A 23,040-nucleotide genomic window follows, 5' to 3' on the forward strand; every position below is an offset into this window, starting at 1 on the left:
TGAGAAAGCAGATTAACGACGCCGGACGGCTGGCCGCCGTGCAAGTCGCACTTTGGAAGTAAGCGGTGCTGTCGGGTCTCTGCATCTCTCATGCGTGTTGTTGGAGTTTGTGTAACAAGCGGCCGTCAACTCCAGCAGCTTGGATCCAATGGACGTTGGGCAAATCGGGGTAAACCCATATATCTCATAAATCTCGTATGATTGCCCCAGCAAGCCGTCTGCAGTAGGCTCGTAGTTTTTTTTGCGTCTCTATTTTGATGCTTTGTAGAGATCTCCTTTTACCCCGTGATGAATATATATGTCTTTCTTTATGTTTGGCGACAAGTAATGTGGTGTCGTGGACACCCCCTCTTTGGGAGATGAGAGATGCTTTGTCCAGCATGTGCTGGATTGCGATCAGACCAATTGCAACCACTCACATTCAGAAGCACACGTCTCTGCGGCGGACTGTCCTGTCAAGTAATACGCCGCTGCGTAAAACTCGCTGGCGGCCCAGAAGGGCTGTGCGGCTTTGTCAGACCTGAGCAGATTTGGCCAATCAGAGGTCTCAATTCGGGGAGGCAGCCAGCATCCATGCGCAGCCACCAATTGCGTCTCTTAGTTGAACCTCACAGGTAGGTTGAAACCAACAAGACTTCAACTACCATTGGCTGCCTAGTGGCTGGTCGCCTCGTTAATGTTTGTGACGTGACTCATTGTGAATAAGGGCTATCCAAGTAATGAACTCCTTTAGAGCTAGGTAGTTAGAGTATCTGCTAAGTTGCAGATCCTCCTTCTCCCAGATATAAGAAGGAGGTCAAGGTCGCCTCAATCCCTCAACAACTCCAAGAAGACATCCCGCTTTCAACTACAAAATCCGCACTTCTCCATCATTGAAACTGTTCAAATATCCACTAGATTCAAAGCAGCAACACCACAAGATGACCAGAACCACCGGCCCAACCATGGACGACGAGACCGTCGAGGTCATGGCCGAGATCCGCGCCACTGAGAACGAGCCCATCGAGAGCAGCAGGAAGTTGTCCGTCAGACTCAACACACCAGTACCGGGCGAGCCGGCCACGAACATCCTCGTCTCCCACGGCGGAAAGAAGGATGCCTTGACGTTCCAACTGAACCGCACGATCCGCGTGCCCGACAACCGGGACACCAACAATCTCCCGCCGGGCCTGGGAGAATTCCCCCTGTTCAGGGTCAGCGACTATGCGCACAACATGCCCGACGACATGGCCAAGAAGGGCGGCATCTTCTTCCCCATGTACCAGCGCGAAGCCATGTGGATCAACTTCTCCGCCCAGGCGCCGTTCGCCATCAAAATCTACGTCGGCGGCGTCAACGCCGTTTCTGGGTTCCCCATGACGGAGAATGACAAGACCAAGGAGAAGAGACGGGAGATGCTCAACAGCGGCAAGCAGATCCAGGACTACATGGTCGTGCCGGGCCAGCGGTGGCTGGACGGGATTGTCTCCGAGGACGGCAAGATCCGCCAGTTCGTGGCACAGCCCAAGGGCTCCGGCTTCTCTGTCGAGGCCCAGGTCACCGGGGAGGAAAATGTCGGCGGCATCCAGATCGAGATCATCCCCATCCAGAAGAACTTGCCGACCGAGTTCGACGTCCGTTACGAGGACGCAGACAACAAGGTAGTCACCCGTACCTTCCACCTGGCCGAGAAGGGCCTTACCGCCGAGAGCACCTGGCGAGACGTCAAGGGCCTCATCCGAGACGAGTTTGACATCGCCATCAGAGAACAGCGTCTCCGCGACCATGCAAGTGGTGCAAGATTCGGACACCACGGAATCGACTTTTCCGATGATGTCAAGCTCGGCGACACATACTTCCCGCCCAAGTTTTCTACAATCAGCGTCACTCATGACCAATATCGGCAAAAGATAGGTGGTGCAAAGAGGGCGAGGATGTGTTTGGCAGGTACGTTGGCTAAGATCTCTCTACTGCCCATGTTAGATTGTTGTTTGGAACCCCTTTCATCTCCCGCGACGTTCAGTCAGCCAACCCAAGTCAGGAGCGGGGCCTCTTCGGGAAATAAGAGCTCTCTTCCCATTTATTCTTCCTCGGTTCTCGCCGTAAGCTAGAATGTAAGCTAACAACTTTTAGCACCAGCTCCCGCTGCCAAATTATGCTCTGCTGCCCCAGCCGTGGCTTTCATGTCTTATTCTCCAGCGGAAGAAGCCACGGAAATGGGCCTCGCGGCCGGTGGTCTCATCAATCAGACGATCGAGGCCGACGAGCTCCCTGCCGACGTCTGGGACATCGAGGCCTCGGTGATGATGAACCTCCAGATTCTGGGCGTCGACTCGTTCTGCGCCGTCACCGGCCGGCCGGCCCCCAGCACACCCGTCGATGCCAAGTCGTACGCAAGCCACGGCTACCCCTTCTTCGAGATCTGGGGAGAGGAGAAGACCGGCATCAAGGGCGAATTCTCGGAGGTCAAGAGCGTGGCGCAGATCGAAGCCGAGAGGGCCAAGGCCCAGGGTAAAGAGGCTAAGGAAGAGGAGAGTGTGCCGGTGAGGGTTGTGAAGCTAGGCCCCTTCGTCAGCACATTCCGCCCAGTCAAGTTGCTCGTCAAGGAGCTCGAGGGACTCAGCATCAACCTTTAGCAGTGAGAGTTGACAGGACTTTGATTATGATACCACGAGAATGGTTGCCCTACAAGTGACGAGCAAGAGGCGGTACCAAGCAGAATGCACCATTAATTAGCCTTGAACCAAAAGAAACATTTTACAACAAAAGATCGCCTCCTTTGTTCCCCCCTTTGACACTTCCCTCATGGTAGCTTGTACGACCTGAACATTCGTCCTCCGATGCCTTGTTCTGACACTGGCAAGAGGCCGATATCTCCGAAGGTCACTCTAACGTGATTCATCATAGATACTGGCCTCGTCCAAAGCCAAGAATAACCCCTTTCCTGCCAGCTGCGGCCCACTCGCTGCGTTCAACCCCAATGTGGGTTTGTTTCCCCCTGTCTTTATGACATAGCCGCTCGGTAGATATATATAAAAAATACCACTCGGAACCCTCCAGTTTCGCCCGTGATTCGCGGACCGTTCTGAAGTCCGTCTTGCCGGGGCGATGATGGGCGATCGTGTTTCTGCTGCCTTCTCCGCATCTCGCGTCCACGCCATCCATCTCTGAAAGCGCAAGCTCCAAGGGCGATGGACATTATCTTTGTCCGTTCGTCCGTTCATCATTCCTAATGAAGACACCTCTCCGACGCATGGCCCCTACGAGTCCCGCACGTGTGCAGAGGCAGTTCGACCTCGGCTCCCCCGCACGCGCCCGCCCGCCTCCTCCATCTGTCATCCCGACTATATCCCACCGGCCCTCAACAACCCCCCCCTACCTCCTCAAACGTCTCTACATCTCGAACTTTGGGTTTCTTGGAACGACCATTCCCAAGAGATGGGTCAGGTCTCTTACCTCGGTTGACCCACAGGCAGGAAATCAGCGGCGAGAAAGTCAGTCAGAGGCTGCTTCGACGGGTTCTTCGAGCGGCCGTATAAGTGGCCTCCAGCGTCTCCCAAGAAAAGGGGGAAAAAAATACGACATACACCATCTAAATAGAAACGTCAATCAAATTAGAACTGAATATTATCAAGGAAGAAGAAAAAAAGCAACAATGACCATCCGATCTCGCGACGTGGTGCTCGAACAAACGGGCGCCGGCAAACGCCTCGCCCGCGTCTCCTCCACCCCTTACGCAAACATCCAGTCCCTCGTCGCCCACGTCGAAGAGCACGGCTACGTCATCATCCCGGACGCCTTCACCGCCTCCGAGATTGACGAGGCCCACGCCGAGATCCTCCGCCTCACAGCGGACGCCGCCGCCGCGGGGCCCGCGGGGGGCGCCGGGGGTGGCCGCAACGCGTTCGAGGGCCTCAACACCCGGCGCATCTATGCCCTCCTCAACAAATCCCCAGTCTTTTACAAGTTCCCTCTGCACCCGGCCCTGCTCGCCCTGAACGAGCACTTCCTCGACCCCGGGTTCCAGCTGAACGCGTTCCACAGCGTGTATGTCCAGCCCGGCGAGGCGCCGCAGGCGCTGCACCACGACGACGCTTACATCGGGATCCCGCGGCCTCATCCGCCCTTCGGATCAGTAAGTCTACTGCCAGCCTCCCTTCCCACCTAATAAGAGAAAACGGTGAAAAGAAAAAGAAAAAAAAGCCAACCCCCTCCCCTCCGCTTCCCCCCCAACGGCACCTACACAGTTGGAATGAAATCGCCCTCTCACTAACGGTCGGGGGGTTCCTCCCCGCGCCTCCTTTTCCAGGGCGTCATGGTCGCACTAGAAGACTTCACCCCGACAAACGGCGCGACGGTCGTCATCCCCGGCTCCCACAGATGGGGGCCCGAGACCCACTCCTCCGGCACCCCGCGCCGCGAGGACGCCGTCCCCGTGCTCATGCCCAAGGGCGGCGCCGTCTTCTTCCTGGGCACGCTCTGGCACGGCGGCGGCGGCAACAACTCGGGCCGCGAGCGCAGGGCGCTGACGGTGCAGTACTGCCAGCCCTGGGTGCGGCCGCTCGAGAACCAGGTCCTCGCCGTCGAGTGGGGGAAGTTGGGGGGGATGCCGAGGAGGCTGGTGGACCTGCTGGGCTACGAGGTCGGGGCGCCGTTCGTCGGGTACGCCGACGGCGTCCACCCGTGGAAGATTGTCCAGAGGCGGTTGAGGGAGCGGGAGGAGGGGAAGGCAGCTGATAGCCGCCAAGAGAAATTGTGAATAGGGGGCAAGGGTCACTCATGGAGTGACCGCAATTTTGTGCCTACTTTTATGTTTCCGTCAAGGGTTGAGACTGGAGGGGAGTGGGCAGAGAGCATCAGCCTCCGTCGAACCCAACCCGGTTCTTCACACTCGCCTCTAAATAATCGAAACCATGATTTGTGCCATGCGATACTGCCGCAGAGTGTGTGTTGCTCGGCAGATTTTCGAGACTCGCGGTTGAAGTTGTGTAAACTTCACGATCTCCATTCCAGAGTCCGCAAGGCCCGCAACTCAACACGGCTTCGCGGCACATCACTGAGCAAGAGAACTAACATATTGACTATAATTGTATTGAGATGATCGTGATGTAACATCATCATCTTCCCTTCTGTCTACACCAAGATAAACCGCCCTCTCCCCAAAACTTATATGCAAGAATAGTATTAACGGTCGCAGCTTGCGAAGATTAAAAGTTGTACTGCATCTTATCAGATGCCGATAGTTTTCCATGGATATGTGGTGTGCGCCAACCATCCCTTCGCTGAGGCCCAGCGAGTACGCCACATCTTATTTCCTGCCCTCCTAGCTTTGATATGTAGGTGCCCTGAAAAATCACTCAGCCATCCGCCCACTCCATGCCGTCCATTGTTGGGACCTGGCTGTTTTTATCTTTCCATAACCGACCGTGATTTCAAACAATAGAGAATAACAAAATAGTGTAGTGTAAGAACCGATAAATGGTTCGACCAAAGTGCCCGTGCAAGGCAAAAAGAAATTCAAGTAAAATGAAATGTAAAATGCTGGAGAATGTTGAGGGTATCAATGGCGCTTGCTGGAAAATCAATGAACTCAAAGGCGTGACTCGTAACCATCTGGGCAGGCCTGCTGAATAACCAGCTCGGCCGTCGCCTGTCAAGAACCCGACACTGACAAGGTCACTTCTATAGGAAGTTATAGGCTGTGGCCAGCGCTATCATTGTCGTTGTCAGGACCCACGATGGTACCGACAGCCCTGCCATGCTTACGGCAGCCAGAAGAGTGTCGTTGACGTACTCTGGGCCGCATATTGTGTTGACTTGCTTGGCAGCGTCCCCGTATGTCGATGAGATGGCGAGTTTTCGGTCTGTGGTAAAGGTCTGGTAGATTTCCATGGTGCGTCTGAGACACGAGCCGCAGGTGGGATTTGCGCTGCCGGGGAGAGTCATGTTGAGCGGGAGGTAGTAGAAGTAGACGTTGGAGGGCGTGGTGAGGTTTGTGACGGCGTTGGCGAAACAATACATGGATGTGTCGGGGTCGGTGAGACAAGTGGCTTTGTATAGCATCTCATACGACTTCAAGCCAAGGTAGGCCTGCATGACGATTGGGTTGCCACTGTCGAAATCAGAGCCGCAGTTGGCATCCATTGTGAGGTTGCCAGCCACGCCGTCTAAAAACTCCGTGCAAAAGTCGACATCAGCACTGCAGGTGGCGTCAAGCACTCTCACAATGCTCAAAAGCTTCTTCTCGGCCTCGAAGAATGATTTCGAGCCCTATGCAGGTTAGTATTTGTTTGAGTCATCGCAGTGGCCAAACTCACCTGAAGCAGCATGGAGAGCGGGTAGCATTTCTTGAAGTTCTGGTTCGTGAGTAGTCCATTGATGAATCGGGGGCAAGAGGCGCCGTCATTGCTGGTGAAGTTGAAGGCCAGGCTAGTGTCGAAGGGCGAGGGTAGAGGCGACGCAACGTCAGAAGTCGCGGCAGGAGTGGTAACGGAAATGGTCAGCGTTGTTTGGCCGTCCGTAGCCGTGGCCTTAACAACCGTACTCGGCGTAAGGGTGATGCCATCCTCGTCTCGTCTCTTGAGCTCATTGTCTCCCGGAGGCACCATGGTCCACCGACCCTTGATCATGGTGGGGGTGCGGTCGTCGATAAGAAGGGCATCCATTGGAGGGATCATGGCGGGAGCAGTGATTTGAGCTGGAAGGAAGGCCAATGCAGGCTCGGGGGAGGCCAACACTAGCGAGGCGATGACCAGGGAAAGGAAAAGCCATAGTGACCGTGGCCTGCGGGTGGAAGGTGAAAGGTTTGTGAGTGAAGGCATGATGAGAGGCGTGGAGGCCATCATGACGAAGCTGCAAAACGCAGGTGGGGGAGATGGCACATAATCCTATTCTCTCCTTTGGGGTTTGCAAAGTCGAGAGAGGCTTCTCGAGGATGGACCTTGGCTGGGTAGAACAAGGTAGCTTTTTGTTGATTTTCCTGGAAACCCCCACGTTGATCGGCGTCGATTGTCTCTAGCCGGTGATCGACCAGATCACGCACGCGATGGTGGATATATTATGGCACCAAGGAAAAACAAGACCACCACTCCACTGGCTGCACCAATTGTGGAACTGTTTTGCTGTTGGCGAGTTGCCGTGCTTGTTGTCGACCGCCAGCGAAGGCGATGTTGACGCGGGTGAGAAAAAAAAAAAACGAACGGATTCGGTCCAGATGACCGAAGAGGGCGAATGAGTGAGTGGACTGGGGAGTATCGAGGACAACACTGTGAATGCTTATGTCCAACGAGAGGCGGCAAATCGGCTCAGCGAGCTTTTGGCGACTTTTTAAGCTGACCTCGTCCTGGAACTAGGCGGCTCGAAATTATTCGGGTCGATTCAAGGTTGAATCGCACGAGGGCCAATGGTTTCCAAAGTTCTCCCAACAAGTTCGACGCGCCAGCAGACTTGATTCCGTCGAATACGCCGTAGAAGTTGACAGCGGCTTGGGAGGGCGTCGGCCGACAGTTGCAATGGCCGGGTCGAGGAGATTGGTCGACTTCGATGGGTTGGCGAGAAGAAGCAGCTGAGGCTCGTGGATGGCGGCGACGATCCCTGACTCTGGCTGGGGAGAAGAAGCAGTTAAGAAGGAGCAACGGGTGGACAAGCGGGAGAGATGGGATGGGACGGGGGGTGGAGGGGGCAAGAAACCAGCAATATTGGGCCGGGTTGGCTGGCTCGCGTGGTGGGAGCAGGTTGGCCGGACCGGGGAACAGGGGTGGAGGGGGAAGTTGGATTACGACACTGACTTGCACCTACCCTGGAGTTTGGGGCCCAAAAACTAGGAACAAACAGAGGAGCGGACGGCAGAGGGCTGTGAACGGGCTTCTTCAGTGGAGCGTGGACGATGCATGGGCAGCAGCCGGGGTGGGTTGCGTATGTATCCGTACGTGTAGTGTTTTCATCCACAGAGCAGGTGGGTGGACGTTAGCTCCGCTATCGAGTATGAGCGGTGGTATACATAGTATAGTATGGGTGTACTATACCATGTACACACACTACGCGTGCGTGTGCGTGTGAGGAGGGGTGAGTGCGAGTGAGAGGCCAGGACCCAGAGCTGAGCCTGGGCGGGCAGACAAGCAAAGTGCCCCCCCCTGCCCTTCCATTTGATTGATAGTCGTGCGCTTGCACTTGGACTGGTTCGTGGCCGGTGGTGCTGGGTCCAGGCCGATGAACTCAACCGGCCACCCTACCCTTGGCAGGGGACAGGGACATGGGGTCTTGTGGACAGGGGTAATGGGGCCAGGATGGGGAAGGAGGAGATTTGGCGTCAAGCCACTCGGCCTGCAGCAGCCAATATTTGCACCTGTCAGCCTTCTCCACCAATCCGGTGGGAGCAGCCCTTGTGCTTTGCACTTTGCACCTGCCTCTCGCCTCGCACCTGCACCAGCGCCTCCCCCCACTTGTTTGCTTGACGCACAGGGGGGGCACGGGGTCAATTGGGGATTTGGGACCGCGCCGGCACGGAAGGACGGGCTTGTTGCCCAGTCGAAGCTTGGAAACTGGGAAGCTTCCAGGTTGACAGGTGCCTTCCCTGAACTGCGGGTTGATGTTGCGTTGGGGTCCGCTAAGAAAAGCAACCAGAGATTGAATGCCGGGAGAGACGATGCCGCCTTGATTGACGAGACACGAGAGCTTGATAGATGGCATTTGCTTACACCTCAGTAAACGACATCAGCATCATAGGCAAGAAACAACCTTATTACCCATCTCTCAAAGGCCAGCCAACCAGACTCCTTTGAGGCGCGTCTAGTAATGTCCGGCGGATGATAAACACAATGGCCGCTGCAACGCAACCACCAGGACAAATGCAAAGTCGTGCATGGGTGTCTGCCTGCCCGTCTGTTTGTATTTCTCGTCTGGGCTGTCGTGAGCATTTGAATGGTCCGCTGGCAAATAGAAGCAGTGAGCCAAGCAGAACATGCCAATGAGTGGTCTGGAACTGCATAGGCTTTGCAGGGTTGCAACGAGGGATGGGCAGCCACCGCCGTTCATTGGTACCGGCTTGGAACGGGCAGCATGCCAGCCAGACCGGATGGGTGATTGTCTCTGATGGAGGCCACCAAAATCCATGCCTCGCCATTTACTCCGTATCTGTCTCCAAAGATTGGGAGACACTACCAAGACACGGCGACGGCGGACGGGAGATGACCACGCTGATGCCCGCATGGGGGAGGCCCGCCCCCTGGTCCGTACTTTCGTCGTCGCAGTCGCGACCGCGGGTGGTGGTCGGTGGCCAGTGGCAGGTGGGCTGGCGGTGCATTGCATTCCAATGTCCGACTGCGCCTGAAGTTGTGGGGGTAGAATCGTCCGTCCTCAGGTGGGAGTTGACCGACCCTCTCCCACCTGGCACAAGTTACACATTGTCGACCCTTCTCTTGATAAGCACTCGTGTTTCTATTTCCAGTCGCCAATTCATCTGCGGAGAGGGACCGCAGCTCTGGGAGGAGGAAATCTTGCAAATCGCGCGACCCCATCGAGTCCCTGGGAAAGGAGCAGCGTACCCCTCGCCTCGCGAGGGAGCCGGGCGAGATCGAATGACGGAATCCAGATGGATCCACAAATGATATTATCCAGATACGAATAGTGCACATGCACGGCGCGAACGCACCTGTGCGCGTGCATCTGCATATTCCGCAGTTGTGCGTCGCCAAGGAGAGGGACTTATGAAATCCAAGGCAAGAGCAATTACATGGTAATTAATTGACTTGACCTGCCTGGAAAAAACCAGACGCAGTCGGCGAATCATCGCTGGCACCGCACATGGTCCAAGTGTCTGACCACCCCCACTTGACGGCAGCGGCGACGGCGGAGATGGCAAGAGTCAGGTTCGTTTGCACTCTGGATGCTTTTTGCTGGTTCCTTCCGGCCCTTTCCACTACCACCACCAGTTCCTGAGCGGCGGGAGATGGCGGAGCGCGACGTCGTCATTCTCCAATCTCCAGTGATCTTCCCGGCTGTCAAAGCTTGCCTAGCTGATTACAACTACCACAATATATAGTAAGTTATGGGGTTCTTCCCAGTAAAAAAGTAAAAATAAAAAATGGGAATAAAACCTAGAATAAAAAAAATGCGTCTCGACGACAGGCCATCCATGATGTTGTTTGTTGCCTTGATTCCGTCTGTTACCAATTGTGTATACCGGATCTCCAGGATCGCTGGAGGGAGAAAATTCACCCAGTCGCTCGCTCACTGCCTTCTCGTCCACGATTCAACCTCCCCTGCCCCCTTTTTGTTTTTGTTTTTTTCTTTGTGCGCGGTTTTCATCGATTCCAACCAAGGATTCGACGCCGTCCCCCAAATCTGACCTACATAGTCTGAGTCGTTGTCACCGGCCGCCCCTACGTGGCTCGAATAAGGAATTTTCAGCTGCCTCTAGGCTCAACTAGACTCAATAAACGGCCGATAGTGGCCGTCGCTTCCATGCGGCTGACTGCATCATCGGCCGTTGACGCTGTCTGAGAGGATTGCACAGGACAAAACGAATGCTTCCTTGCATTCATGACAAAAATGTTACCAGGCCAATACCAAGACTCAAGCCACCATCCATCCGCTGGTGAGCTGTCATCTTTGCTCTCTTGTCGCCCGGCCACCACATGGCGTGCAAATGAGACATTGGTGTCACCGCCATCACCATCACCCAAGTCCCAAGGCTAGAACGAGATTGCCCTGGAGTCGGCCGGATCTGCAAGGCCCAGTCTGCCTGTTGGGACTCCAGTCGCATCTTCCATCTCCAACGTTCATTTCCCGTCACGCTCTCCATAAGGGGCCCCCTGCCATCCGCCGACGCTGCCACCAGTGCCTTTAGCCTAACAACCACATCTGCGCTTCAATCTTGCAACGAAGAACCCTACCATCCCCGCGCGACTTCCCATAGGGCAGACAGGGACTATCGGGCATGGCAAATGACATGGTAAGAATCTGCCCAGCATAAACTTAATCTACCGTTTAAAGTCAAATACATAACCAAAAATGTTTGACCGGCCCTTTGCCTCGCTGCCACCGGATCCAGCGGCCCGAATGTCAACTTGCATACCTTTGAACTCAATTGATGGTCACCTACGCGGCTCCCTGCAGGAGGGATGCTCCCTCCAACCTTCGAGAAGTCTCAGCCCGGAGCTGTCGTGGATGCCACCCCCCATTGGCGAGAGTTCGACACTGCATCCAAAGTGGTGTTACTCGAGAATTGCATCTCATTTCCCCCGAGCCGACACGACGGTCAGTCCGTCAAAACTGACATATCCCGTTGCCGCGTGTCTGACTGCCACACGATCTTGAAGGAAACGGCTTGTCTTGGTATTGGACCGCGGCGTTTCCGACTGTCTCTGGTTCACAACCATCGATCGACGCCCCCAATGAGGCGGGCTAACGCGCTGACGGCGCGAGGTCTATTGATTTGCCTTTTTCGGTTCCTGTCTTAGTCGACGGGTACCTGCGCCACCTTGCATACCGCCACATACCACCGGGAGGGAAATCTCTAGACCTTGGCCGATAGAATCATAGTCTTGTACAACGGCGCTATAGATCGCGGCCAACGGAGGAGAACTGTGCATCTAGCCCGGCGCTTGCGGCTTGGTTTGCCCTTAAATGGTATCATGGCCCCCTATTCGATCTATCCGGCTTCAAAAGGTTCCCCTAATATCGACTTGCGATTTTTCTCTTGCTTTTTTCGGAAGAAACCAAATGTAATGACGGCACAACCAGGGAAATAGGTGTGAACATTCGCGTTGCCGCGTTAATTGGCAATTAGCGGGATTCACGCGTGAGTAGTGCATGCCCACGCCCAACATTCCTTGAACGCGCCGGGCCATCATCATGCCACAACAGCCCAAGGACGCAACTTTACCTTTAGACAAGGCACAGCAACTCCCAGGCGTGACTGCAAGACATGCTGGACTACACTCCAACTTCGCCGAATGCTGCGCAACAGTTCCGCACGGATGTTCTGCGGGCACAAGTGAACAGACCGATGTTGCCCAGCGACGAGTCTGCCCAGAATAGATTGTGCTCTATGTCGCACGTTACGCACGTTTGTGCAGACTAGCTTCGAAGACGGCAGCATCGCGGGAAGGAACAACAGTCTCGAAACGAAATGTCACAGACTCACAACACGAAAAGGCTCGTGAGACAAAATTGGCGGCTAAAATTCTCCGCCGCGTCCCGGGGCGGCGAACTGCAGGCCCAAACAGGACACGCCACCGCATATGACCAAAAAGAATACGTGGGACGGGGACATGCGGTCTTTCGTTCCAGAAACTACGAGACAGTGTCTCGCCAACACGACAATGCTGCAGCACACATGTCTCGCGCGAAGCTGGGGCGGGGGCAGCGAGTAAGTTGATATGTCGCAGCCCTTCCTCGCGGCGTCAGTAATGACGCAAGCTTCATTTCACGACGGACCCGCGGCTAAACGGGCAATTCCAAATGGGACTCATGAATACAATGGCTTAGTCCCGGCTTGCTGTCATCCAGCGCGAGGCGGTGACAGGAGCCGCCAAGATGAGGAAGAGGCAGAATAAGAAAAACAAGAACAACAGTCGCAGGGCGCCCGTCAGTTTGCCTCACCCTTGCTTCACACTATGAAGAATCCTCCGTTATCGGCAAATAACAGTTTTCGGAGACGGGGATGACTGTACCCTGTTCCCCTGTCAGGAAGGGTTAAAAGGAAGAAAAAATGGCATTCGATGGCCCTGCCGCCGTCCGCAGTGCACCGGGTTCTGGTCTCCGTACGTGCGTGTGTGGATCTCGGACGGAGGAGCCCTGCCGGCCCCGCCAAGCTCCGCGTCCACCGCTCTCACGTCCGGCCCGAGCGGGGGGGAATCGCCCATCCAGCGCCGCATGGACCGCAATGACCCTTGCCGCATTGGCACTCTGAGAGGACGACGCCACTAGATAGTGAGGCTCCGGGAAAACACGATTCATTATTGATAATGTTATTATTATTATACTTTGAACAACCTGTGCCTCGTTCACCTTGTAATCCTACAGTGGTGATTGCCCATAGAAAAATGAACAAGCAACAAGCCTGAACAGTAATAAGCACGGGGAGAACAAGAAACATCGAAATGCTGAGAGACAACCCCCGACAGGAGAGAGAGTGTCGCTTATGAATGGGCAATCGGGATATTTGATGGACAGAATAAGGGGTGCTTCAAATCACACACACAACGCACTTCCCAAGGGCGTTCGCTGTACGACCGCTTCTTTGAACCTGGGTTGGCCTCCTTCGTTTATAATCATGCCGGCTGGTCTTGCCCCCATCTCGGGGGCTCCGTCTACCTCGTCGACGGACGGCCGCAGAACGGTCCTCTCTGATCTAGCAAACGCCTGGGAGGAGAGAATATATTATTGCCAAAGGGACAGGCGTATGTAAAACAGCAACACGTTACAACTCCCCGGTTTAGCTTCGGATAGACCGAGGACGGAACCCGCATGTAACCTCGGTCCCTTAAATTGTCGAACATGACAACTTCATAATATAGTCACACATACCTTCGTCACCAGAATGAGACAGCAACCGATAACTTTTGAAGATTGGAATTACTTCTAAGTGGGTGTCACAGTACTACTTGTACCGAGGGAGGGGAGTCTAGTTCTCAACCCTGATCATTAAAACCAATGGCTACAACAAATCCAAGATGTTTTTTTTCTTCTCCCAAAATCTCCGTCTTCAACAAGCCACCCTTTCGTGAAAAGAACAGCTCAACTGGGCCCACAGGAAACAACAAAACGTGGCCAGTCTATGTTGATACGTCTTCATCAACATGCCTTCCTTCCCAAACAAAACGCCCAACAATGCAATTCGACATGGATCAGACCTGATCCGGATATCTCTGGAGACAACACAACGGACCCTCCCGCACACGGGATGCAGTCGCGCAACACTTCAAACAGAACCTCGCTCGGATGTATCAGATCGATGAAGCAATCATCGGTTCTTCTCCAAAGATTGCAGGTTGACCAGCTCGGCGTAGCGGCCGTTCTTCTTCATCAACTCGGCGTGGGTGCCCTCCTCGACGATGCGACCCTGGTCGAAGACGTAGATAATGTCGGCCTTCTGAATGGTGCTGAGACGGTGAGCGACAGCAATGGTCGTACGGCCCTTGGCGGCCTTGTCGAGGGCGGCCTGCACAACGTGCTCTGACTCGGAGTCCAAGGCTGACGTAGCCTCGTCCAGCAGCAGGATCTTGGGGTCGCGGATAAGCGCGCGGGCGATGGCGATACGCTGCTTCTGGCCACCAGAAAGCAACGCACCCTTGCTTCCGACAACGGTGTTGAAGCCCTCTGGCATCGAGATGATGAAGTCGTAGATGTTGGCCTCGCGGCAGGCGAACTCAATGGCCTCGTCCGTAACCTCGTTGTTGGCACCGAGCAGGATGTTCTCCCTGATGGTGCCCTGGTAGAGGGTAGGTTCTTGGCTGACGAGAGCGATGAAAGAGCGGTACTCATTGACGTTGAGAGTGCTGATCTCTTTGCCGTCGACGTAAATGCCACCGGAGAGAGGGTCGTAGAAACGCTCAAGCAGGGCAATGGTCGTGGACTTGCCGCAGCCAGAGGCACCGACAAGGGCGACATACTGTCCCGGCCGAATTACCAGGTTCAGTCCGCGGAGGACAGGCTGCTCGGGTCTCGTGGGGTACCGGAAGTGAACATCGCGGAACTCAAGGGTGCCGTCGACGGCGCTGAGAGAAGCTCCCTCCGTGGACCAGGTGTCAATGGTGGGCTTGCGGTCAAAGAGAATCTTGAGCTCGCGGGCGGCCTGGTGGGCCTTGCCCATGTCGGGGGCGAAGGAGAAGATGGAGCCTGCCGACTGGGCGCCGAAGATGACGGCGGAAAAGCAGACGAAGAACTGGAACATGTCGTACTCGCCCTTGGCGATAAGCGTGCCTCCGTACCAGAAACCGAGAGCAAAAGCCAGGAACATGAAGGACTGAGACGCAGCAAACAGCAAGCTGGACTTGAGGATGGAGATCAGACTGATGCGCTGCTGGATCGCCAGGGAATTCTGGTACTGGCGGATGACATCATCCTCACGCGTGAGCGAGGCGACGGTGCGGATCGCAGAGATGGCTTCGGATGCGTAACTCGCAGAGTTTGAGTACGCAGTCTTGGAGCGACGCTGGAAGTGTGCGAGCATCCAGAAACGGAAGAAGCCACAGCCAATGAGAATCGGAATGGTTGCAGTACACACAAGGGCGAGCTTCCAGCCGATAGCGATGGCGAGAGCCAAGGCGGCAACCAAAGTCGTTGTGACCATAAGCAAGGTGCCCAAGGTGACACCGCTCAGTCCAGCCAAATGAGTTGTCTCGGTCGACAAGAATGAAGTGAGCGCTCCGGCAGTGTTATGGTCCTTGTCGAAGAAGGCGACATCCTGGCGAAGCATGGTGCGGAAAGCCTGATCCCGAACACGGTGGATGAGCCTCTCGGAGCACTTGGCGAAGACGATGCCTTGGACAGCAAAGGCAATGAATTGCACACCGGCGAGCATGAGGTACATGGCGCTCCAAAAGTCGGAATCATGCTTCATCTGGTGACGGACCGAGTCGGGGGTGTTTTCGGTAACAGGTACGGACAGAGTCATGATCTGTTTGGCGAAGAAAACGGCCTGTGTAGGGTTGCCGCCACCGCAAATAATGGAGAAGAAGAGACCAATAAGCATGAGCTTCCATTCCTTCTTGTTGAACGAGGCGATGAGCTTGATCAGGACCCACAGGCTGTACTTGGCCTCCGCATCATCCTTTCTGTTCTGCAGGGCGATGCTGGACAGAGACTTGGAAGTGGAGGTTCGCTGGAGCTTGGCCGCTATGTTGTCTTCGGGATCAGCGATGTAACCCTTCTCCGAAGCTCGGGATGCCTTGCGGATGATCTCGTCATCTTCGGCGTCGATAGCTTCCTCCTCCTCAGGGTCCAGCTCGTTGACCCGGGCAATGTTCTGAGCGGTGACGAGGTTGTAGTAAGCGCCTTGCTTCTCGAGAAGATCGTCGTGGGTACCCTGCTCGACGATTCGACCGTTGGACATAACCACAATGTTATGAGCATCCTTGATAGTTGACAGGCGGTGGGCAATAGTAATGGTGGTGCGACCCTCGGCAGCGACCTCAAGAGCGGCCTGGACAACTCCCTCGGACTTGGTGTCGAGCGCGGAGGTTGCCTCATCGAGGAGCAGAACTAGAAAAGTCAGTATAGGCATCGTGCGGTTCACTAATAAAACTTACTCTTAGGATCAGACACGACAGCTCTCGCAATGGCGATGCGCTGCTTCTGACCACCGGAAAGAAGGAAACCACGCTCGCCGACATTGGTCTCGTATCCCTCAGGGAGACCAGTGATGAAGTCATGGGCGTTTGCCATCTTCGCCGCATCCTCGATCAATTTCTTCTGTTCCTCCTCGCTTGCGCTCTCGTGCTTAGTGCCGATAAGACCGTACTTGATGTTCTGGTAGATGGTGGTGGCAAACAGAGTGGGCTCCTGGCTAACCAGGGCCATCTGCTGGCGCAGCCAACGCAAGTTCAGGGTGCTAATCTCGTGGCCATCCAGATACACCGATCCTCTGACGGGGTCGTAGAATCGCTCAACAAGACCGACAATCGTGCTCTTACCGGAACCGGACGCACCAACCAGGGCAGTCGTCTTGCCGGCGGGGATGGTCAGACTGACATCTTCCATGACCGTGACCTCGGGCCGGGATGGGTAGATGTGCTTGATGTTCTCGAGACGGATCGTACCCTCGACCTTGTCAAGCTTGTCGCCAGACTCGCTCGACGGGTCCAGGGGAGAGACACGGTCAATGGTGTTGTAGATTTTGGCGGCGGCGGCGATGGCGGTCGTGAAGGCTTGGACGTTGGGCGCAACGTTTCCAAGGTTAAAGGCACCAATCATGATGGACATCATGATGATGAGAATGTTGGACAAAGGAATGTTGTCGTCGAGGAGGAACTTGCTTCCCTGCCAGAAGGCAAGGCCATAGTTCAGGTACAGAATGGTCATCATCAGGGCAACCATGACGCCGATGGCAGACTTAACCTTGGAACCAAACAGCTCCGCTTTGGCCAGGTGCACGTCGTACTGCTTGGCCAGGCGGTCCTGAGTGCCGAACGCCACGGCGTTGCGGATAGAGCTGATGACCTCATCGGCGAGACTGCCTCCGTGAGCGTACGACTCGATCGACTGCTTGCTGTACTTGACGATGAAGGTGGAGCCACCGCCCATGCTCAAGAGAAGCGCGACAACAGTGGACAGCAAAATCAGGGTGAGCTTCCAGTAGTGAACAAAACCGATGACAAAAGCCGAGACGAAGGTCGCAATGGCGGCGAGTGTAAGGCCGACCTTTTCGGAAATACCGTCTTGAATCAAGTTGGTGTCGGCGGTGATCCGGGTCGTCACTTCACCGGCGCCCAGCTTGTCGAAGAAGCCGATGTTTTGGCGCATGCAGCTCTGGAGGTAGTGCTCGCGAATCTTGGCGCTAATGTGCTCTCCCGTGTCTGGTACAGGGTGGTCAGAATTAAATTCTTACTCTCGCTTCTTCCCGCTCCGACGTAGCGCAAACTTACAGATAAAACCGACAGTACTTATGTACTGACAGACGAAGACACCAATGGCGAGGTAGACGAAATACAGGACCAGGCTCGCCATCTCGCCGGTGAACTCGTCATAGGTGGTTTGCTTGTTGAAGTAGCTCTGGAAAGTACCCTGAAGGTTACCGAAGATGACGGTCATGAGCGGCAGGGAGGCGCCCACAACGATGGACGTGAAGGCGGCTGCGGCGAGAATGAGAAGGTCGTTGGTTGAGGAATAGCGGTATAGGGTCATCATGCCGGCCTTGACCTCGGGGGTAAACACCTGGCGCCTAAGGATCGCAGCCTCATGCTCCGGGAGGTGCTCATACGGGTCATCGCTAGGGCTTTTGGGTACGATGGCTTTGGAATCGGCCTTTTCGAGGTTGTTGACCTCGGTGGTCTGGTTCTTGGGATGGTTTGATGCATCCACCTCGGTCGAGTCGCCGTGGGACGACGCCCTGTCCGAGTGGCCGTTGCTAAGGGCCTTTTCAGCCACGTCCGTCGACTGTTCACTGGCCCCGATGGGCTTCTCATTTTCGGCCGTCATGCTGAAGTGTGGCTCCTAGCAGAGCTGTAAGGAACGAAGAGCGTGAAAACGAGAGGCAGGCTCGTGGCGCAAATATGCGCAGCGCACAGGCTGTGCGATTGTGGTTGTAGAGTCCCTAGGCGCAAGCGACTTGGTGGCAAGGATGCAGTATGTGGTTGCAGATAGTGGTGGTCGTACGTATGCGCTCGAAAGGACTGGCACGTTATCGCATATGTCGGCGTGACGATGGTATTCCGAATTCCCCAAACTGCGAAGACTACCTAGGCAAGGGTAGAGAGGGGGAGGGGGGGAAAGGAAGGAAGAAAGAAGAAGTAGAATAGGAAGAAAGTTGTCGGCGAGAGCAGCCAAGAAAGATTTGCAGCGATCGGGATCGTCGTCGCGCAACGAAGAACCGGGGCAGGCAAGGTGGAAGTCAACAAAAGCAGTATTGGTATCAGCAGTGCAGGTGTCCCTCCCTCGACCATTAATAAAAAAATGAGGACGGATAGAGGAAAGAGGCGTTCCCACTCGGGCTGCAGGCCAGGATAGGGATTAGTGGTATCCGCAACGCAGGTTGGGTGTTCAAAGTCCCTAGGACCTTGGCTGAGAACGGACTCGGGTGGGCACTTTTGATATGGATGGGCCTAGGACCGACCTGGGGCGAACCGGGGGGCAAACGAGACGAGCAACTGGAGCAAGCGAAGGGGCCTTTGGGAAAGGGCCAACGGAATGCAGCCGACCGGTTCGACTCACTCGCTCTTTTCAACTTCCCGAAATGTAACTAGCCCGTCTCCTGCCTGCCTGCCCTCTACACTATCTTGCGCCGCAATCACAACCACCCTGGAGACACGACGGCGGATAGTCATCCGGGGTTGGACTGCTGCAGCAGCTGCTGCTTACAACCCCACATCCACCAGTGGACACACGCCGCACCGGCGGAGGACATGGTATCCGAAAGTGACGTTGGAAGACTTTGGAAGTGCGAGGTGCGAAGTGCGAAACGCGTGTTGTGGGAAGGATGCCAACAGGAACATGTGTGATGAACGCTGGCCGGAGTTTGAATGTGGCAGACCGGGGTTCACACGGACTGGCAGCTCAAGCCACATTGCCAGTGCTGTCCCGTCTGGATTTTTTTTCTTATTTTTGTTGTTCTCCCTCCTTGTTTTGGCCCCCCTCCAAGAAGAGTCTGGGGAACATTGGGATGCATCGGTACATCGGTACGTACACACCGGACACTAGTGCATCTATGTATTCAGCATGCGACAATGAACTCGAGCTGCGTCGTCAATCAACTTGTGCCGCGCCGTGGTGGGCCCCTTTTCCCTTTCTCTCGGCCGATGTTGAGTGGTTGAAATTCATCCCTCGTATTTCGCTCGCTCTGGCCCAGGACTTGCGACGAGTTCCCGCGGGAGCTGAAAGTCTCTTTAGAATTAAGAAGACGCGTAGCCAAACTCCGCAACTATTGAACCAACTAGCCAACCAGTCCCAACCCAACAAAGTCACCTATTGCTCTCTGCATGTACAAGGACCGCCTCCGCGCAATGGACTGGACTGTACAGTACATGACCTCGGATAACCCGTGCTCAGGCTGCCATCGCTGTCGCGCCTGCACGTCATGTTCGGGTCATCCACACAGCCCAAATGGCTTGCGAAAGCACCCGTGCCCGTACCCGTCTTAGCCTGTGCTATTTGGCCGGAGGGATTTCTGGCCTAGTCAGGCCCGTACCTGTTCCGCCGGGCCTCGAGTCATCCGTCGTCCCTCGCTTAGGTACGTCCCCCCCAGCAGCCATTTGCCCCTCCTTCGGGGTTCTTTAGCAGTCCGAATTCCGATCTCTTCATTTCCTCGCAATCCTTCCACCCCTCCAAGAGACCCCCAGAGTCCAGCTTCCAGCTTCCAGAACCGTTGTTGGCCAGGGCAGGGACGGGGTTAGTTTCCACCATATATCGTCGAGCGGAGCAGAGAATTCACCGCAAGGGAGATTCCTACAGCAGACATCCTGCTACAATGCCAAGTTCAAAAGGCAGCGACGGGCACTTCGATCTGATAGTTGGGGTTGACAAGTCTCCTCTGAAACTCTATCAGGGGCCAGCCGGCCCGGTGCCGAATCTCCTATGTCCGGGTTTCTGACCCGTCCAAACCCCAGCGTGGCGCCGGCGATAAAGTTGCTTCGGGCCCGATCCTTTGGGTTCACCAAAAAAACAAAAACCCCTCCCAAAGGGCAGTGTCAGCGGATAAGCAAACTTGGGTTTCGGGGCGTGTAGTCATGCCGGGTTCATCCTCTACCGTGAATGGGAGATTACGACGCATTTTGCTGCATGCTTGTTCGCCGTTGGGAAACGTGGAACATGCATAGTGCTTACAGTCAGTCCTAAAATGTGTAGCGTGTCAAGGCAGACGTCGTCGTGGTGGTTGCCAGGAACAACCCTCAGCCAATTGCTTTTGCACTCGTGCTGGGTAGTGACGATCCGGACACGGCTCTCTGGAGCGGTGTGATGTCGTCCAATTGTCCAACGCCTCGTCCCAGGCCGTGAGTTGGTTTGGATGGTCGAATTCCTTACGTCCTTTACTTTTCCCGAGCTTGAGAGGTCCCGAGCGCTTTCCACCCTCCACCACAGGGATGGGCCTTGGATGTGTTGTCATAGATTGAGGTTGCAAGTCAGTGCGACAATGGTGGGGGAGGACCCAATACGCGCCGGTTCAGGCGAGGGATAGGACGTTCTGGAAAATGCAAAGCCACCTGAAGCCTGCTGCCGAACGCCAGGCTCCCGTGTCTCGGCGTAACCACCGTTGTGGGTGGACCAGGTAGAAATGATAGGGGGCGCAAGCGATCGGTAAAAAAGGGACCTAACATGAAATACATCACCCCCTCCGAGTTACGAGCACTGCATTAGTGGTGGAGCTGCCATCTTTGCTAATGTGCAACTAATGGGAACCCAATCGCAATTGCTCGCATTCTCTTAGCGGATGCGAGCGATCGCCCCCAGCATTTTACAATTCACTTCCTCGATCCAAAGGCGGTCAGCGAATATCGGTCTCCCGGGACGCCAGAGCATACCGCCAAAGTCTCCGAACCCCCAACCCCGTGGCAAGATTCTCAACAGAAGAATGGGAATATTAGGTGCGGATCGACGAACATCATACTGTTGACCATTCTCTTCAAGTACGCTTTGTACTTTGTACGCCTTCGATCCATCGGTGATTTCCACGGTAGATTATCTACTACATGGTTGTAATATAGAAGCCAATACACGTGGAACATGTGAACCCCGGACAGTTGAGCCTCAAGTACCACCCTCACAAACTCTTCCCGGCTTACCTTTGCTGGCGCTGTAGATCATCCGCCGGTGGTCGTTATATTGCAACCCCGTGATGGCAACCGGCAAGTAGCCTTGGCGAGCCAGTCAATTTTACTTGACCATCCCACCGGTGTGGACATTGCCGGCGGGATGCGGTTGAATGCAAGCAAAACAAGATGTTATACGACAAGCTAGGGGGAGTGGATGGAGCCCCTTGTAAGCCAGTTACACGAAAAAAAACTCCCGACGCAGGTGGGGGCCACTTGCTGCCTGGAGGGAAATATCCAGAGACGATTCCATCCAACTGCGATGGGCGGGTTCCCGTATCCTCCAATGGTTTTTTTTCTCCATGCCTTGCCGCAAGCTGCTTCGTAGCCTATCTCTGACCAACACACCAGCGAGGTCTCGTGCTTCGGCTTCGCAGAGCCCCGTTCTGCCAGCCTTGGCTGCAACATTTACGGCGATCTAATGCGACGCAACGATGTGTATTGTCAGCTGGTTGACGTCAAGAGCCGCCGTAGTTCGCGCTGCTGGTCTTCGGGTCTCGGGCAAACCAAGTTTGGAGCGCTCGTTGCTTGCTGCTGAAGTCATGCCCACATGCCATGGCGCCCCTTGGTAGAAAGGTCGGGCAATGCGGGTTATGTCTCCGGTCTTCAAAGAGCTGTTCTCGACCATGAAGAACTGTCGTGCGTATTCCACAACCAGTGTCTTGGCTAACTCTATCATTGGTGGCCTCAATTTCAGCTTGCTGATCCTGTCCAGCATGTTGCCATGTTCCCGTTGAAGTCTAACGTAATTCTCTCCGCGGCCGTGGGAAGGGCGTAGCGCGTCTGCCGCTGTACATTGATCACAGCTTCGGCTAGATATTTAGTAGGCATTGCCGGGAATTCCTTGCCAACCATCAATGTCTCATATTTGCACATTCTCCACTTTGATTTAGTCATAACCGTAGTTGTAAGATATGTTCAATGATGATTTCACCCAGTATCTTCAAGCGGTAGGGTTCAAGGGGGAACATGGCACGCGAGTGACAAAAGGAAAACAATAGAAAATAGGCAAGCTCCCATGTGTAGCTGATATAGGTATTCTCACTTCTGCTTGTTTCACGATTTCAACTCTCATCCTCCGTGACTATAGGAAGGCAACGGTGAAGGGCGTGAGCTGGTGAACGTGCATTTCTGTCATTCTCGACCCCACCAAGCTTGAACCACAGACCCGGCGCTTTCGTACTGTGTCCCTGGCATTGATCGAAACATCGTGGAACAAAGGTCAACGTCAGTTTCACCACAAGGAAGCCCACTGCCGAAAATCGCCGTAGCCGGTACCGATGTTTGGGGTTCCAGGAGCCATCCGAAGCTGGCGTCCCGTCACTGGCATCAGACCATGTGGCCGGGCCCTAGGATGGACCCAACGAGCTAAAATTGGGATTCTGAAAGCCTGACTCGGCAAGTTGCTGAGAGCACGGTCTTCAATGCATGCATATGTCTGATGTGGTGCATGAAAATGGCAAAGGGGGATAAGAATTCCGGAGGCCATTATCTGATCTTTTCCCTCATGGTCACAGCGTTCAACCCCTCTATCAAATGCCGAGGTGGTGGTTCCTCAGAACCGTTGACGAGTTCCACCGCGGAGGACCATTGGTGA

General features: G+C 55.0%; 4 protein-coding genes across 4 annotated transcripts; 2 read left to right on the forward strand and 2 right to left on the reverse strand.

Moving 5' to 3' along the window:
• Nucleotides 1-920: 920 nt before the first annotated feature.
• Nucleotides 921-2,615, forward strand: EsH8_IV_001021 (uncharacterized protein; the record flags this gene model as incomplete). Its single annotated transcript, XM_083265911.1, has 2 exons — nucleotides 921-1,926; nucleotides 2,113-2,615. 2 exons carry the CDS (start codon nucleotides 921-923, stop codon nucleotides 2,613-2,615), a joined length of 1,509 nt encoding a protein of 502 aa, XP_083124806.1.
• Nucleotides 2,616-3,634: 1,019 nt separating this feature from the next.
• EsH8_IV_001022 (phytanoyl-CoA dioxygenase family protein) lies at nucleotides 3,635-4,738 on the forward strand (the record flags this gene model as incomplete). The annotated part of the gene is made up of 2 exons (XM_083265912.1): nucleotides 3,635-4,114; nucleotides 4,289-4,738. 2 exons carry the CDS (start codon nucleotides 3,635-3,637, stop codon nucleotides 4,736-4,738), a joined length of 930 nt encoding a protein of 309 aa, XP_083124807.1.
• A 923-nt stretch (nucleotides 4,739-5,661) lies between these two features.
• On the reverse strand, nucleotides 5,662-6,824 carry EsH8_IV_001023 (uncharacterized protein; the record flags this gene model as incomplete). Its single annotated transcript, XM_083265913.1, has 2 exons — nucleotides 5,662-6,249; nucleotides 6,297-6,824. The coding sequence occupies 2 exons, from the start codon at nucleotides 6,822-6,824 to the stop codon at nucleotides 5,662-5,664; spliced, it is 1,116 nt and encodes a 371-aa protein (XP_083124808.1).
• A 7,121-nt stretch (nucleotides 6,825-13,945) lies between these two features.
• Nucleotides 13,946-18,120, reverse strand: EsH8_IV_001024 (P-loop containing nucleoside triphosphate hydrolase protein; the record flags this gene model as incomplete). The annotated part of the gene is made up of 3 exons (XM_083265914.1): nucleotides 13,946-16,185; nucleotides 16,233-17,498; nucleotides 17,568-18,120. The coding sequence occupies 3 exons, from the start codon at nucleotides 18,118-18,120 to the stop codon at nucleotides 13,946-13,948; spliced, it is 4,059 nt and encodes a 1,352-aa protein (XP_083124809.1).
• Between the last annotated feature and the right edge of the window lie 4,920 nt (nucleotides 18,121-23,040).

Source organism: Colletotrichum jinshuiense, chromosome 4 (assembly GCF_051148585.1).
Source record: "Colletotrichum jinshuiense chromosome 4, complete sequence".
Classification (NCBI taxonomy): domain Eukaryota; kingdom Fungi; phylum Ascomycota; class Sordariomycetes; order Glomerellales; family Glomerellaceae; genus Colletotrichum; species Colletotrichum jinshuiense.